Source organism: Blennius ocellaris (genome assembly GCF_963422515.1).
Source record: "Blennius ocellaris genome assembly, chromosome: 6".
Taxonomy (NCBI): domain Eukaryota; kingdom Metazoa; phylum Chordata; class Actinopteri; order Blenniiformes; family Blenniidae; genus Blennius; species Blennius ocellaris.
Genome location: NC_137655.1, coordinates 19,715,413 through 19,729,860, shown reverse-complemented (window position 1 = coordinate 19,729,860; position 14,448 = coordinate 19,715,413). Strand labels below are relative to the sequence as shown.

Genomic DNA, 14,448 nt, shown 5'->3' with positions numbered 1-14,448 from the left:
TAGAGCACATTTACAAACAGCAGCCACTGCCCCAAAGTGCTGTACAGAACCATAAAATAAAACAATCATGATCAAAGAGATGATTGGCTATCCAACTTTAATCCAAAGGTTTGGAAAGGCAGAGAACTTTGGATATTTTACAAACTTGTTCATATATTTTGGTTCTATATCAGATCAAAATGTATGTATGCCTTTGTACAATAAAATAAAGGCTGGTAGTCTTTGGACATGTCTTAGATGTTTGCCAAACCTTCTAAACCATATAAAATATGAGCGTTTAAGTTCATTAAACAATGAATGAATGTTGCCATAACTGAGCAATTATGTGACTCAAGACAGAGATTAAAGTGAATTAAATACACACTTTTAAAATTAGGTCACAAACCATATTTGTCATTGACCCGTGAAAAATGCAGCTTCACACCGTAACGCCCCGTTTTGTGCACGTGCAGCACACTCTCCCACAGACACACACTCACACTTGTTGACAGAGCGAGTTGCACCAGGAGTCTTGTCTTCCAAGTATGGCAGTCGGACAGAAACGTTCCCCTCCTCCTTCACTGCTGTTCTCCCGGCCTGTCTCAGGACCAGAGAAGGCCAGGAATGCTCAGCCCTGCACAGGCTGAGAAAACGAATCAATCCTCCTCCACTCATCTTTTATTATTTCAGTTTATCTCTTTCTTTCTCCAGCTGTTTACAGTGTGTGACGTTTTGTGAGAACAGCATTCCTGTGGTTAGTAGCACCTGTGGGTTTTTTTTTTTTTTTTTAAACACAAAACACAAATACAAAGAAATCACAGAGGCGCTGGAAAGCGTCAACAGCCCTGAAACAATGAGCTCATAAAACTTTAATGATATTAAAATCAGCCGAGTGGCAGCGGCTGATGCAAGTGTTCATTAAAAGGTACCATGCTGTCGGTCTCGGCTCCATAATCATCTCATTTAGTCCCGCTCAATGAGCTTCGCTGCCAAGTGAGATCAGTTTAACATTTATGGAGTAAAGCTATCCTAATTGTCTCCATATGTAGGCTGCAAATGGATTCAGCGACAAAAGTACATCTTTATAGGATGACTTACACAGGTTAAAGATCTCGCCACTGTGGGAAATAGACTGCAACACAATAAGGTTTCAATAAATGGCTTATAATGAGGATTGTGTCCAGATTGCCTCGGAAGATGTGCAACATGTGTAGGAATTGTGAGATGAACAGTTTATAAGGCTCTTACTAAAACACCTGTCAGTGGACAATAACAATTATCCAGAGCTTCTCAGTGGTCTCTAAGGTCACATTCATAATAAATATACATAATTATGTGACATTATTAAAAATAAAACTGGGGAAATGAGAAAAATGAAATGAATCTGTAACTGTTTTTTTTTTTTTCATAACATTCAGCTAAATATGTGATTTTTCTTCCTGGATTTCTTTAAAATGTTTTCAAATCTTAATACTTGTCATTCATTACTACTGTCTGACAATTCATTCAGCAAATTAAATAGTTAAACATACATAATGTGACTCATTTTATGGTTGCTTTGGATTCACAATTTATAAGCATTAATGAGAAGACCTTGCACACTAACTGAAAGTAAAATGTGATTTTTAAAGGAAAACAGTAAAAAACACTTGAGTTATTATGGTAATATGTAAGAAATTTAAAGTGAAGATTTAATGCTTTGTGATTATCTAGACAAATTCTGAAAAATACCTCACAAGCAGCTATATTTTTTTCCAAGTCTTCTGTGATTGTAATTACAAAAAGCGAGCAGAAAGGTACCAGATATGCTCTTTTGGCCAGTGAAAGATTAAAACGACCCAAAGACTCTGAGAGAGAAAATGCCTTTTGTAAATGTTCTTGTTATTCCATTCAATTCACAAAAGGACCCAGATGTTTGTGTGAGAGTTCGCCGGCTTTTAGGAGCATTTACGATGTTGCAAAATATTTACTGTCGGGACGCTCAGCCAGAATCTCATCGGATGTCATTAAGAGCAATTAGGTGAGCCAAGTTGAAAACTCCCAAAACACAGACTAAAATGTAATCCCGAATCCATGTGATGCAACAGTGCGACCGACCAATATGGTTACGCTTGTGTTTTAAGTACAAATGGTTCAGAAATTATGTGGCCGTTTGAATTTCCGCTTGTACGCCAAAGCAGAGCCACAGAATTACAAGGATTCTGTGTGTATACAGTGCTTCACCTTAGTTTTTCTCTCCTTAGCAAAAAGAGAGTACTGAAAGTTTGCACTCACGTGTTAGTACATTTATGTTTAATATATACTCAATTCAAAATGACAGTTCAGTTTCATTTATTTCACACGCTGCAAATAGTTTCTTTTCACTGTCATATGAGAATGCAGATCTTGTTTTAAGGCAATCGTGACAAAGTGGGTCCGGACCTTTTAAATACATTACATATGTAGGAGTCTTTAGTGGAGGTGTTACAGTGGAATTCAGAGACAAATCACCACACAAAAGTAGAAACATACTACCGGAGCTATTTGCTTGGCTGCTTAGTGAATCCATATCAATGTGGAGAGGAGGCGCCCCTCCCCTCCCCCACAGCCGAGGAGATAACCGAGGGAGAACGCTCTTCAACTATTTTCCAGGAATATTTGTGTTTCCTTTTTTTGTTTGTTTTGACAAAACTCTATTCTCAATTCTACATTGGTGGAATCTCCTGATGCTGTAGAACCACCAACAGCATCCAACCAACAGCTGTCCCACATTCTTGCTGTGAGTGGTTCTGGCTCAGTGGGTCGTATTACAATCTATATGCTGGTGGTTCGATCACCCACTGTGGCCCATGTGTTGAAATGTCTTTCGACAAGACACTGAACCTGGAGTTGATTCACCATTTCGCTCGACTTCGAGTCTGAGCCTGGAGGCCTTTTAGTGTTAAGTTTGCATTGCAAAGACATACATTCTAAGTCTATTAATGATCCTATATTGCCTACAGGTGGGAGTTTATAGCTCTCTCTGCTTGTCCTGTGACGGACTGGTGACCCTATGGCAGTGGTGTCCAAGCTCGGTCCTGGAGGGCCGACATCCTGCAGGGTTTAGCTCCTCCCAGTTGCAAAACACCTGATTGCAATGAGGGGCTCATTATTGGGCTTTTTCACAACCTTGCTTATGACATCATCATTAGATTCAGGTGTGCTGACGCAGGGAGAGAACTAAAACATACAAGACACCCCTGGTCTGTGGGATCTGCAATAACATCTTTAAGTATGTATGTATGTATGTATGTATGTATGTATGTATGTATGTATGTATGTATGTATGTATGTATGTATGTATGAAAGGATAAAAAAGGAGGGGGTCATCATGGAATGACAAACCCTCCCACACTTCAGTCCTCAGCCGCCCCTCAAGATACCCTGGAGGTTTGTAAGTTGGTCCAGCAGTGGTGGGAAGTTATGGCAGGAATGTGATGTCGTTTGAACGTTTCTACATGACATCGACCAGATGTTTGTGCGATCTTCAGTTTCCTTTTACATGTAAGAAAAGACTCCAGGAAGCACTTACAGCTGCTGTAAATGTTACAGACTGAAGTGGTGGTCACGTGTCTGCCCCCATGTGGTAACAATGAGCCCTCCTGTCATATTGCCATATTCCTCCCTGAAAGTAATCTGTACTTTTATTTCAGTGATTTGACACTGAATTGAAGAGTTGCGCAGTTCAGCAAAGACTGCAGTGCACTTCCAATTTTCTGCTTCAAAACATAGAGAGGATTTCACCATTTCGTGTGGGAATAACTTTCAATAAGAAGTGAAGTCATGAGTCACACGGCCACTAAAGACTGAATGACAGTGAGAGCTGCAATAACAAAACTGTCTTTGTGGAAATTGTCCTGTCAAAACCTCAAAGTGGCAATCTATCCATGGTTTCCATTCTGCACAATATTTATTGAATGAAAAAAACCCAGCAAAAAAAACAACAAAAAATCCAAGAGGCCAGGAGTGCAGTTTCCCCCTTCATTCTACCTTGATTAGCTGGAACAAGGTTCAGATCTTATCTTCCCTGAAAGAACACACTGCAGTCGTCTTGTACAGAAAGTGCAAAACAGACATACAAAAGGCCACAAAAGCCAGTAGATTTAGTATTCGCAGTGAAGGTGAGCGATCGTGTCTTAAATGTGATGCTTTTTAGATTGTATCGCACTGTCTTCTGCCCAGCGGGTAAATATCTGCTTCCCTCAGCTTCGGAGGCGAAACGTGTGATAAGATCAAAAGCTACAAAATAGATCTCCTCATTTGCTGCTTCCATGGTAACGCTGGCAAAATATTTGTGTTAACATGAACAAAAAAGGCTTTATAGCTTCGTAGGTCATCTTGTATTCGAAGAACTTTTGTGAGAACATTCTTTAGACGGGTCTTATGACGCGTGTTGAGCCACAACTTCACTTCTATAACTCTATTTCCTAATTCAGTTATGTAACAGCACTTTACACTCACCCCCATGGTTTACGTTGAGAGTGTTTATAATAAAGTCGGACTGTCTGGACGAGCATCGCTCGCTGGATGAGGCCCTTAATCGCTAAGTCAAACATTACTCATCACTTCCTCTCTGTGGGACTCGTCTCCACTCTGAATGTACGGGTCTGATGATGTCAGACTTATTGAGCAGGTGTTGTTGAGACAGTAGACCTTTTGGGAAAAGGCTTAACCTGGTGTAATCCCAAGCACCTGGAAAATAACACCGAGCACCCAAATTCATCCGTACGCATGATGAAGGCTCGTGAACGTGCCTCTGTGTATCACGCCATAACTCACATCCAGCTTCTGTTGCTCTTCTTTCGTGCTTCTGTCAAATTGAGTCTTTGCGGTTTGTGTGTCTGTGCCGGCTCCCATCGCAGTAAACGATCCCAAGCACCCAGTCGCGTACACACAATTATGACAAGGTGCCATGTTGTGCCCGGTCCAGTAAATGTAAACAATCTGTCAGCGAACGTCATCGTGAGTCTTCACAGTTTGGAGACACCCTCCAGACTGCCATCAGAGTCGCATAAACACTTTTCAGGGACACATAATCCCGGCTGCTGCAGAGCTTTCCTGGATCTGATACACTTCACCCAAAGCTCAGTGACTCACTGCAGGGCTTAGTTCTTCTAAACAGTCGATTTACTCCATGATGCTGTTGTGGCAAAGTAAGATCCTCCTCATTTCTTAATCCTATCAATCCTGAACGTGTAAACATTGACCAATTTATTGCACCCAGAAACCAGATGTGATGCCTGTAAACAACTGTGGAGACATATTTAAAGGAATATAACATTCACCACTTTTAGCTGAGGTCTGTAACCTTCACAACCAAGAGAGCTGTTTGCTGTCTCTGTCAGGCCAAATGGAACTTCTCCTTAGCTCTAAATTTCAGCCATTGAAGTGAGAATAACTTAAAAATGCTATATCATTTTTGTGACACAAGCTAATTTGAATTGTATCGATTCATCATAATCTAAAATTTTGGATTATTTATATCTTCGCATGTATTCAAGTTTCTTTTCATGAAAGGCGACAGGAAAATGTTGATTTATCTTAGCTGATAAAATGTGAAAACTTAAAGTGTCATATCCATCACCTCTGATTTTTAGATGAGAAGGTTTCTAATCAATCAATCAACTTTATTTATAAAGCACTTTTAAGCAGCCGCAGCTGAAACAAAGTGCTGTACATTGTAAATAAAAATCTAAGTTGTAAAATATAAACATTATTATTAAAGGTCGTTTTGTTGTGAATTGATATTAATAGTAATATACAGGATTTTAATCTAATTTGCATTGATATTAAACACACGGTAAGCACCGTTTTGATGCTTAAATTAACACCAAACCTTAAGTGTTACAGAAAAATCCTTGCACACATGCACTGTGCAAATAATGGCTCAATTATTCACAGAAAAAAAAATATCTGTGATGCATAACTCTAATCCTTGGTGCTGCGCAATTGACCAATGCCGATTCGCTATATAAGCAGGAAGTATTTACCCCTAAATTTTGATTTTTACTTTCAGTTAAAATGTAGAAGAAACTCTGAAATTCCCATTAATGCAGTCAGAGAAATCATGTGTTAAAATAAAATATCCCTTTGAAATAAAGTGACATTAAAGTGGGAGCAGCAGAAGAATCAGATGGATAAAGTACATTACATTATTCGCTAAAAAGTATTTCAACACAATTTCTGTCTTTGTTCCTTCTTGGAGAGATGCAACACAGATTAAGGAAGGACATATATACAAACCCATGTTTTGCAAAGTATTTGTGTTAGAAGTCAGTCCGTCTTGTGCGAGCAAGCTAATCACAGATCATCCTGGGTGTTGACGAGGATAAGATCCTCTTACCATCTGATAGCGGGTGGGACAGTCGTCCAATCTCAGGTTGTGAAAGTCATTAAGGAGACACTGGTTTTGTGTGGATGTCAGCTGGAACTCTGTGCCACTTCTTCTGTCTGGTGTTTGGGTTTATGACGACGCTCGGCAGATAGAGAAGGAAAACAAACAGGGGGAATCAAGAGAAAAGCTGCTGTGATCTACCTGCAGATCAGCATGTTGTGTTTGAAGATCCAGCGGCGGACGTCACAGCACCGCGCTCTCATTGTGCTGTCAGTGTTGGAATTTCCCCGTCTCGCTTTCCACTGTGTTTGAATCACGCGTACGTTTAAATATTTTCAAAGCAAATTACAAAACGTCCAGACAAAGAACAGTTTCGGGGCAGTCGGAGAGCAACAGGTGGATGAGGAAGAACTTGTTCACCGATTGCTCTGATCTGCGCAAGCATTTCCAGCATTGTATTAGAATCCTTTAAATCCCTTGTTGAGTTGCCAAAAACCCTGTCAACCAAACACCAGGAGCCCTTATTGCTCCGAGCCAGCAGGTTAGTCATAATAAGCCACACATGTTGGTCATTCTCAGAGTCAATATTGCTTTCCTCTGTTTGTCTTTTGACACTAATCTGATCGAAAGCAGGTGTGCCTTAAGCTTCCTGTGGCATGGTAAGAAAAGAAAAGAAAAAACAATTAAGCAGTCGCAAGTGGTGAGGTGAGATGGAGTGAGAGAGAGGTGTTTTAGAGGGTGGACGTAAGAAACGGGCCACACATGTGCACTACTTCGTACTATATGCTTACTACAGTAGAGAACAAGTGCGCAGGGACCGGGTGTGGAGAACCAGGGCTCGAAGTCCAGGGAATAAAGTGTATTACCTGGATTTCCCATGCTTTTAGGGTCACATATTGATTCAGTTATAAGGTATGTTGGTATCTAACAGGCCAGACAAATGGTAAAGCCATGCATTAGATTACAGAATATGTAAAATTGAGAATGACTTATGTACAGTATTAAATGTCAGGTTTAGTGGGCCGAAGACTGGAACAGTGAATGATATCGGAGCCATTTATTTGTGTGTGTGTGTGTGTGTGTGTGTGTGTGTGTGTGTGTGTGTGTGTGTGTGTGTGTGTGTGTGTGTGTGAGAGAGAATGTGAGACAGACAGAAATATGTGTGGGTTGTGTAGCTGTGTACTCTCTCCCCAATCCTGCAGAGTCAGTCCAAAGCACTGACAGGCTTTTGGCCGGACGCCTTACACGTGAGTCCGGCAACAGCTGGACGATGGAAGGGAGAAGGAAGAGCGGAGCAAAAGAAAGAGAGACAGAGCCAAAGGCAGTGCCGGCCAGTTCCCAGGCTTTGGCCTCTAGAGACCCCAGAGGACAGGAAGCAGGGTGGGGGTGGGTGGAGGGGGGGTGACGGCTGAGACCAGCTGCGCTGATGTTCCCCCGCCTGCAAACAGTTCTGCAGAACTCATCGCTGATCTCTGGATGCAGCTGAAAAGAAACCCCGATTCTTCTAGTTGCTGATGAGATCATGACTGAAAGTGAAGGGGCAGTACATAATGAAACACATGTTCTTGTGAGAAATTAATCACTCAACCGTCACCAGCCAGAGAAAACACACACACACACACATATGCACATGGACTCGGACCCCTGATATCTCACTGTGACATGAGACAGATAGCCGACACACCACCGTGTCATCCAAAGAGTAAACATACATTATTTACATGCTGTCCAGAAATATTATATGCTGAATATACCCTGGTTAATACTTTGTCAGTCTAATGATGAATTCATCTCAGAATATGTGTGTAGTAATGTCATAAATTCAACATAAAATTAGGTCCGTTCTTCCCTACAGAAGTCGGGCTTTGTGACTTCCGACTGCTACACATCATGGTTGTTGTCTTCTGATTGTGTTTACATACAGAAATGCTTTAGAATAAATCTGGAGAGATGTCGGCTAATGGTTTTATTCAGATTCAACAAAGCTGCTGACATGATCACTTAAGTAATCAATAACTGCAGAACTTGCATAGAGACTCACTGCTCTTTTGCCAGGTAAGAAGAAAGCAAAGATGAGACGTGAGTCACTGGGTTTTATGGATGTCGTCAACGTTGTGGTCATTAACACAAAACCAGACACAGGAACACTTTTCAAACAGCAAGAGTAATTTACATGGATACAAGTAAGTTTACAACCTCAACCTATCTCTTTATTTCTGCTGTTCAATTAAAATTATAAATTGAATCAAATCAAAGTCTGAGCTTTATAAATGTACACATTCATACAAACAGGAAATATGATTTACGGCTTTGATTTCTTCAAAATTAGTGAGGGAGCAGCAAGACTTCCTTTGCAGAGCATACCTGTCTGTCACACTGCCACCTGCTGCCTGAAACCTGCTACAACACGCTTATTCACACCTTGGGGTATTTTTAAACTCACAGAATTGCTTCAAATATACGTCTGTGTAGGACTGTTGAAGGTAAAGCTGATTGACGTACAGGGAGAACTTGCAAACACCACAAAGAACCCCCACCCCTGAAAACCTGGACTTGAACTCTCGCCCTCAGGCTTGACTGCTGACCTCTGCAGCCCAAGTGCAACCCTGTATTATAAAGTGATGTATGAAAGGCTGCAAATTGATTTGCTGCCCCCAAGAGGGAAAAAAATAAAGGTCACCGATACAACTGAGCCCAGTTGGACAAACCTACGCTTCTTCCGAGTGTTGTTTCTTCCAAGTAATGGTCCATTTATCTTTATGTTTCTCCTCGTTCTCAGGGCTGTGGTACCTCATGTGGAAAATGTGACTGCAGCGGCGTCAAAGGAACAAAGGTGAGATTTTCATTTGGTTTTGGTGAATCATTCCCACCTGTCGCCTCACCCAGTGCCCCATCGGATAAAAGCCTGAACTCGATCATTGAGTGCAGAGTTGTCGGTCAGCGGCGAGTTGCGAGGAGTGACAGTGCAGCTCGTGTCCTCACTGAGAGGGTCAGCTCGCTGGGACGAGCTGGAGACGGGCCCGGGTGGAAAAGCAGGACTTGGAGCTCAGTCACGGAGCAGAGACCAGGACAGGAACACAGATCAGGCTGAATCAGAGCGTGTCAGAACACACAGCTGGCCTGGAGGTCTTATTCCCATCAGATGGTGGGGGGGGGGGGGGTGTTATCACTGCACAAGTTGTGCAGACTTCAGCCATGAACTGTCTGTGAGGAATGGAGTGGTCCTTATTTCAACATTCTTCTTAATCTCATGCAAATCCTTCATTTAATGATTGGAAAAATTGGAAATTGGCTGGAAAACCACATTTCCTTGTTTAAAGACAGCTGATTGGACACAGACAGAAAAGTCTTTGAAGAGAAAATCCAAAATCAAAATCTTAATTTTGTTAATAAACCATTGTAAAAGACCAAAACTATAAATGCACCATAAACTGAATTGTATCATTGTAGCCAGTAAGTTCAGTATATTTTAATAATCAAATCACATTACACAATTTACATTTATTATTGCCGCAGTTCTGTTGGTCTTGCTTATCAATGAAGTGCTTAAAATTGTACAAATGTTAAATGTGCTAAACTATAAAGGACCATCCAAGTGAAAAACAGTTTTCTCATATTTCCCACTTTTTAGAGGCGTTTTAATGTTATTACATCAATGTAGATTTCTTTTTCACTGGGGCTTCTGTGGTTTGACTGGCTCACTTTTATATTATGACCGCAACATGTCATCCGTCTACTTTTTGCCACAGTTTGGCCTTTTGAGGCTCATTTTAACAGCAACAGTAGCCAAACTCGCTCCCCAACAACAGATGTATTGACAGTGTTTGGTGGAGTTCGGCCAATCACTGCAGATTCAAAGCTCCTCTGTGTTTTCAAAGCTGCTGAAAGACTCCAAACATCCCACCCAAAGTCTCATTTGAGCCTCATTTCCAATAAAACAATTTCCTCGTATTGCCCAGCAGAACTTGGTCGTGTTCATTTCCACAGGATGATGACATGCATCATTCCCCCTGATTGATGTGAGTCAGGTGTTCTGTTGTGGGAACGGCAATCTGCTCCTCAACTGCACGTTCTGTGTGAATGTTGTTGTTTTGTGGTTGCCAAGTATTTCATTACTGTCCCTCATTGAGGAGATTACCAGGATTCCACTCTCCCTCTTGAAGCACTGCTGCCATCTAGTGGTTGACTGTGGGATATATGTGGGTCAGTTTAAGGACACTTGTTTGGAATGATTTGGAGATATTGCATGAGATACCGATTTATATTGTTAGAAATCCTTACGTGTTAATCAAATATTGTATTTTTTTTGTCTGATTTAGATTCAATAATGCACATTTTCAATAATGTCTCAACTTTGCAAATATTTGCAGTATTACATTGTATGATATATGTAGTAATTCACATTGTTTTTGGTACGTTTTCATGTATTTTCCTCCAATATGACTTTATTTCCATTTTTGAAATGACCCATTTTCATGAACTCCTTTGTTTGTGACAGGGTGATCGAGGGTTTCCTGGTCTTCAAGGCAATATGGGGTTCCCAGGGATGCAGGGACCTGAGGGCCCAGCAGGGCCTATGGGCCCCAAGGTGAGTGCACACCTGAGGCGCATCAGAGACGTAGCTACTGGTACAAGACAGTTATTTGTAATTTTATGAAATGATTTGTCTTTTTTTCCCCTACGCAGAAACCAAAAATGTTAATAACAGATGTGAAGTTTAACACATTTTTCTTTAAAGTAATTAATCATGACGTTCTCTATTTTTCAGGGAAGCTCAGGTGAGCCTGGATCTTCAGGTATAAAAGGAGTGCGAGTAAGTGATCGTCTATTAAACACTGTAATCCCATCAGACCCACACCATGATGTTGCCCGATTTCAAATTATTGTCTAAAGTAAAGCCGTGCTGATATCTTGGGACAGTGAACCTGATATTTGTGTGATTTCTCAGGGACCTCCTGGTCTGCCAGGTTTCCCAGGAAACCCCGGACTTCCAGTAAGTGATCTGCCATCATGGCTCCAATCTTGCAACACACAGTTTTTTCCCCCAAATATGTTTTCCTCTTTCGTCTACCCTCCTTTTGATTGTCCTCCTAATAGCTGCTTCTTCTCATTAAAATTCACATCATGACTGTGTGTTCACTAATTGAAATGCACCATTTAGTGTGTAAACAGCAATATAGTTGACTATTACATTGCATTTTATATACCTATTTGATTGTCAGGTCATTTATTTGTTAATGAGGCTTAGTTATTGTTGATACAACAGGGCAGAGTAGTGACGATGTCGCATAAATTGTCTGCTTGTGTCCTCACGCTCATGTTCGTAGGGCATTAATGGAAATGATGGCCCATCTGGTTTGCCCGGTATTCCCGGATGCAACGGCACTAAGGTAAAACAGTCTCCAGTCATAGTGAGCTCTGAATCTTTCAATAATATAAACCTAACGCTCCTGTTTGTACCTTCTGATTGTGTGTTCAGGGAGACAGAGGAAGAGATGGAACTCCTGGTTTTCCCGGTCTCCAAGGTCCTCCTGTAAGGAATCGCCAACAAGTCACAATTATCACACACCTATAGAAGCAAAGTTCTTTTAAAGAAAAGCTTTATTTTATATCTGTCAATCATAGAAACGTAACATGTTCACTGTTCAAATTAAATGATTTCAATAAAATGTAACAACACAGACGACAAGATATTTCAGATTGTAAACATTCGTACGTATATGAATGCATCTTGTTCATTTATGTAAATGATTTTCTCTCAGGGTATCCCAGGAATTCCTGGAATGAAGGTCGGTATGCAATTATGCATTTTTGTCATATTATATTATAATAACCTGCGACCACATTTCATTGATGTATATGCACGTGTTTCCTCCCACAGGGTGACCCCGGTGGTGTGATCGGAATTGCTCCTGTGAAAGGAGAGAGAGGATTCCCCGGTACACCTGGACAGTCTGTACGTAGTATGTGTGTGTGTGTGTGTGTGTGTGTGAGTCTGTATGTAGTATGTGTGTGTGTGTGTGTGTGTGTGTGTGTGTGTGTGTGTGTGTGTGTGTGTGTGTGTGTGTGTGTGTGTGTGTGTGTGTGTGTGTGTGTGTGCATCTACTGGTTAATGTTTAAGAACAAAGCTGGTGGATAATCTATGTGGATGGGTGGACCTTGAATGTCATGTTGAACAGAAATGTGTGTGTGTTGCTGTAGTTTTTCATGTTTTGCCCACTTTGTCTTTCTCTCAGGGCTTACCCGGCCACCTCGGCCCTACTGGACCTCCCGGACCACGTGGCTATCAAGGACCTAAAGTGAGTCACAACAACAAGTTAATTCACAAAAAAAATATTGACTTTGTATGTTTGGACTGAAAAACACATCGATTGTGGAAAAGGTTGTGAAATAATTCTGAACCTTTTATCGCTGTACAATCAACAGCATTAATGTCAGACTTTTGTATCATTAAGAAGCAATTTCATGTGTTTTATTTTATGAATGTCACATTAAGTCTCCACTTGTTACAATTATCCAATATGCTATAGAATAAAGTACAAAATCATCTAAACCAGGCAAAGTTAAAACACTTAAAGCAGGCCTGTTTTACTTCAGCGCATGTACTATATTTGGATCATCTAATGGAATAACATGGTATATAACATTTTTAATTTCATCACATTCTTAATAAGTAGTGTCAGATATAGAAAAAAAAACATGGAATACTGCATTTCTGTCTTCCTCACTTGTAGCATTACATTGGGTGTCAAAGCCTCAACAATAGAATTGAATAGAAATCAACTTTATTGTCATTGCACATGTCGTACAAGGCAGAAAATGCTTTTAACAAAAATATAATATATTACAACTGTACACTATAACTATAAGTATATGCATGTGGTTATACATATATAAAGCTATAAACCTGCTGTAGAACTATAATTATTGTATACAGTGTGATTATCTGTACAGCATTTATGGTGTATCCATGAGTGTTGATGTGGTTGAGATGTCAGGAGGCAGAGTTCAGGAGTGTGACAGCTGTGGGGAAGAAGCTGTTCCGGTACCTGGTGGAACACTGACAGTGTCTTAATCTCATAAGCAGGGATCGTACCGACTGACAATTATTATTTATGGACTTCTTTTGAATAATTAAATGACGTTTTGACAGGGTGATGCTGGTCCACCCGGGCTTCCTGGAGAGAAGGTAATATTTCATCTTCTGTGAAATAAATCTTTGATGGTCGTCATTTGCTGATATCCTGACTTGACTGCAATTTCATGATTTCAACCCCCTACAGGGTGACAGGCTGTCCTTTGTGAGCGAGAAAGGAGATAAGGTGACTTATTAATTAATTGTAAATTTTTTGACTTGATAATTAAAAGTGTATTTATTTTTCACAAAGAAAAATCCACAATGGTCTCTTTTCAAGTCAAAAAGAAAAACTTGTATCTCTGCTTCTTGACAGTTTGTACTCGTTGCTTTTACCTTTGGCCTTGTGTTGTATTTTTTATTTTTTTTAATCTTCCATGACTCTGCAGGGTGATCGAGGATTTCAAGGCCCACCCGGCCCCCCTGGACCCCCATCGGTTGAAGGACAAGAGGGAGGACACACCACAGTGCATGTACCAGGACCACCGGTACTCACACAGTCACTGTTATTTTTTTGGTTTTTAATAAAATACATACTTACTAATCCCGTTTTGTTTCGTTTTTTTCTTCCTGAAGGGGTTCAGAGGAGATAAAGGAGAGAAAGGAGACCTAGTTAGTGTTTTTCTCTTATCTATTTGCATGTGAGATTTCCTGCACCATCCAAATATTTGTAATCTTTTGCTGTGTTAAAAAACACTGTTATTTCTTTCACAGGGCATTTGCATTAATGATGGTGTCAAAGGAGAGCCCGGCCCACCCGGCCCAAGAGTGAGTATTAAACACAAGTCCCTCTGAGGGGCACAGTGGAAGCTCACTAACATTTCTAATCAACTACTGATAGATACATTTGTTGTTTACATAAATGACTTGATTACAACAAATTGAATCTAACCAAAAGTGTCTGATCTATAATTTAGGGGAAATCTGGCAAGGATGGAGAGGAAGGACGAAAGGTAAGAGCTATTTTTATTTACGTGACCTA

General features: G+C 40.6%; 1 protein-coding gene across 1 annotated transcript in view; it reads left to right on the top strand.

Moving 5' to 3' along the window:
* The window catches only part of col4a1 (collagen, type IV, alpha 1), a 42,922-nt gene that overhangs the window by 13,198 nt on the left and 15,276 nt on the right, over nt 1-14,448 (top strand). The window contains exons 2-16 of the mRNA XM_080498267.1: nt 9,111-9,164; nt 10,830-10,919; nt 11,100-11,144; nt 11,280-11,324; nt 11,659-11,721; nt 11,811-11,864; nt 12,094-12,120; nt 12,213-12,287; nt 12,568-12,630; nt 13,485-13,520; nt 13,615-13,653; nt 13,856-13,954; nt 14,043-14,078; nt 14,181-14,234; nt 14,384-14,419. Coding sequence (XP_080354393.1) covers nt 9,111-9,164; nt 10,830-10,919; nt 11,100-11,144; nt 11,280-11,324; nt 11,659-11,721; nt 11,811-11,864; nt 12,094-12,120; nt 12,213-12,287; nt 12,568-12,630; nt 13,485-13,520; nt 13,615-13,653; nt 13,856-13,954; nt 14,043-14,078; nt 14,181-14,234; nt 14,384-14,419 — 816 coding nt within the window. The remainder of the gene's footprint in view (nt 1-9,110; nt 9,165-10,829; nt 10,920-11,099; nt 11,145-11,279; nt 11,325-11,658; nt 11,722-11,810; nt 11,865-12,093; nt 12,121-12,212; nt 12,288-12,567; nt 12,631-13,484; nt 13,521-13,614; nt 13,654-13,855; nt 13,955-14,042; nt 14,079-14,180; nt 14,235-14,383; nt 14,420-14,448) is intronic.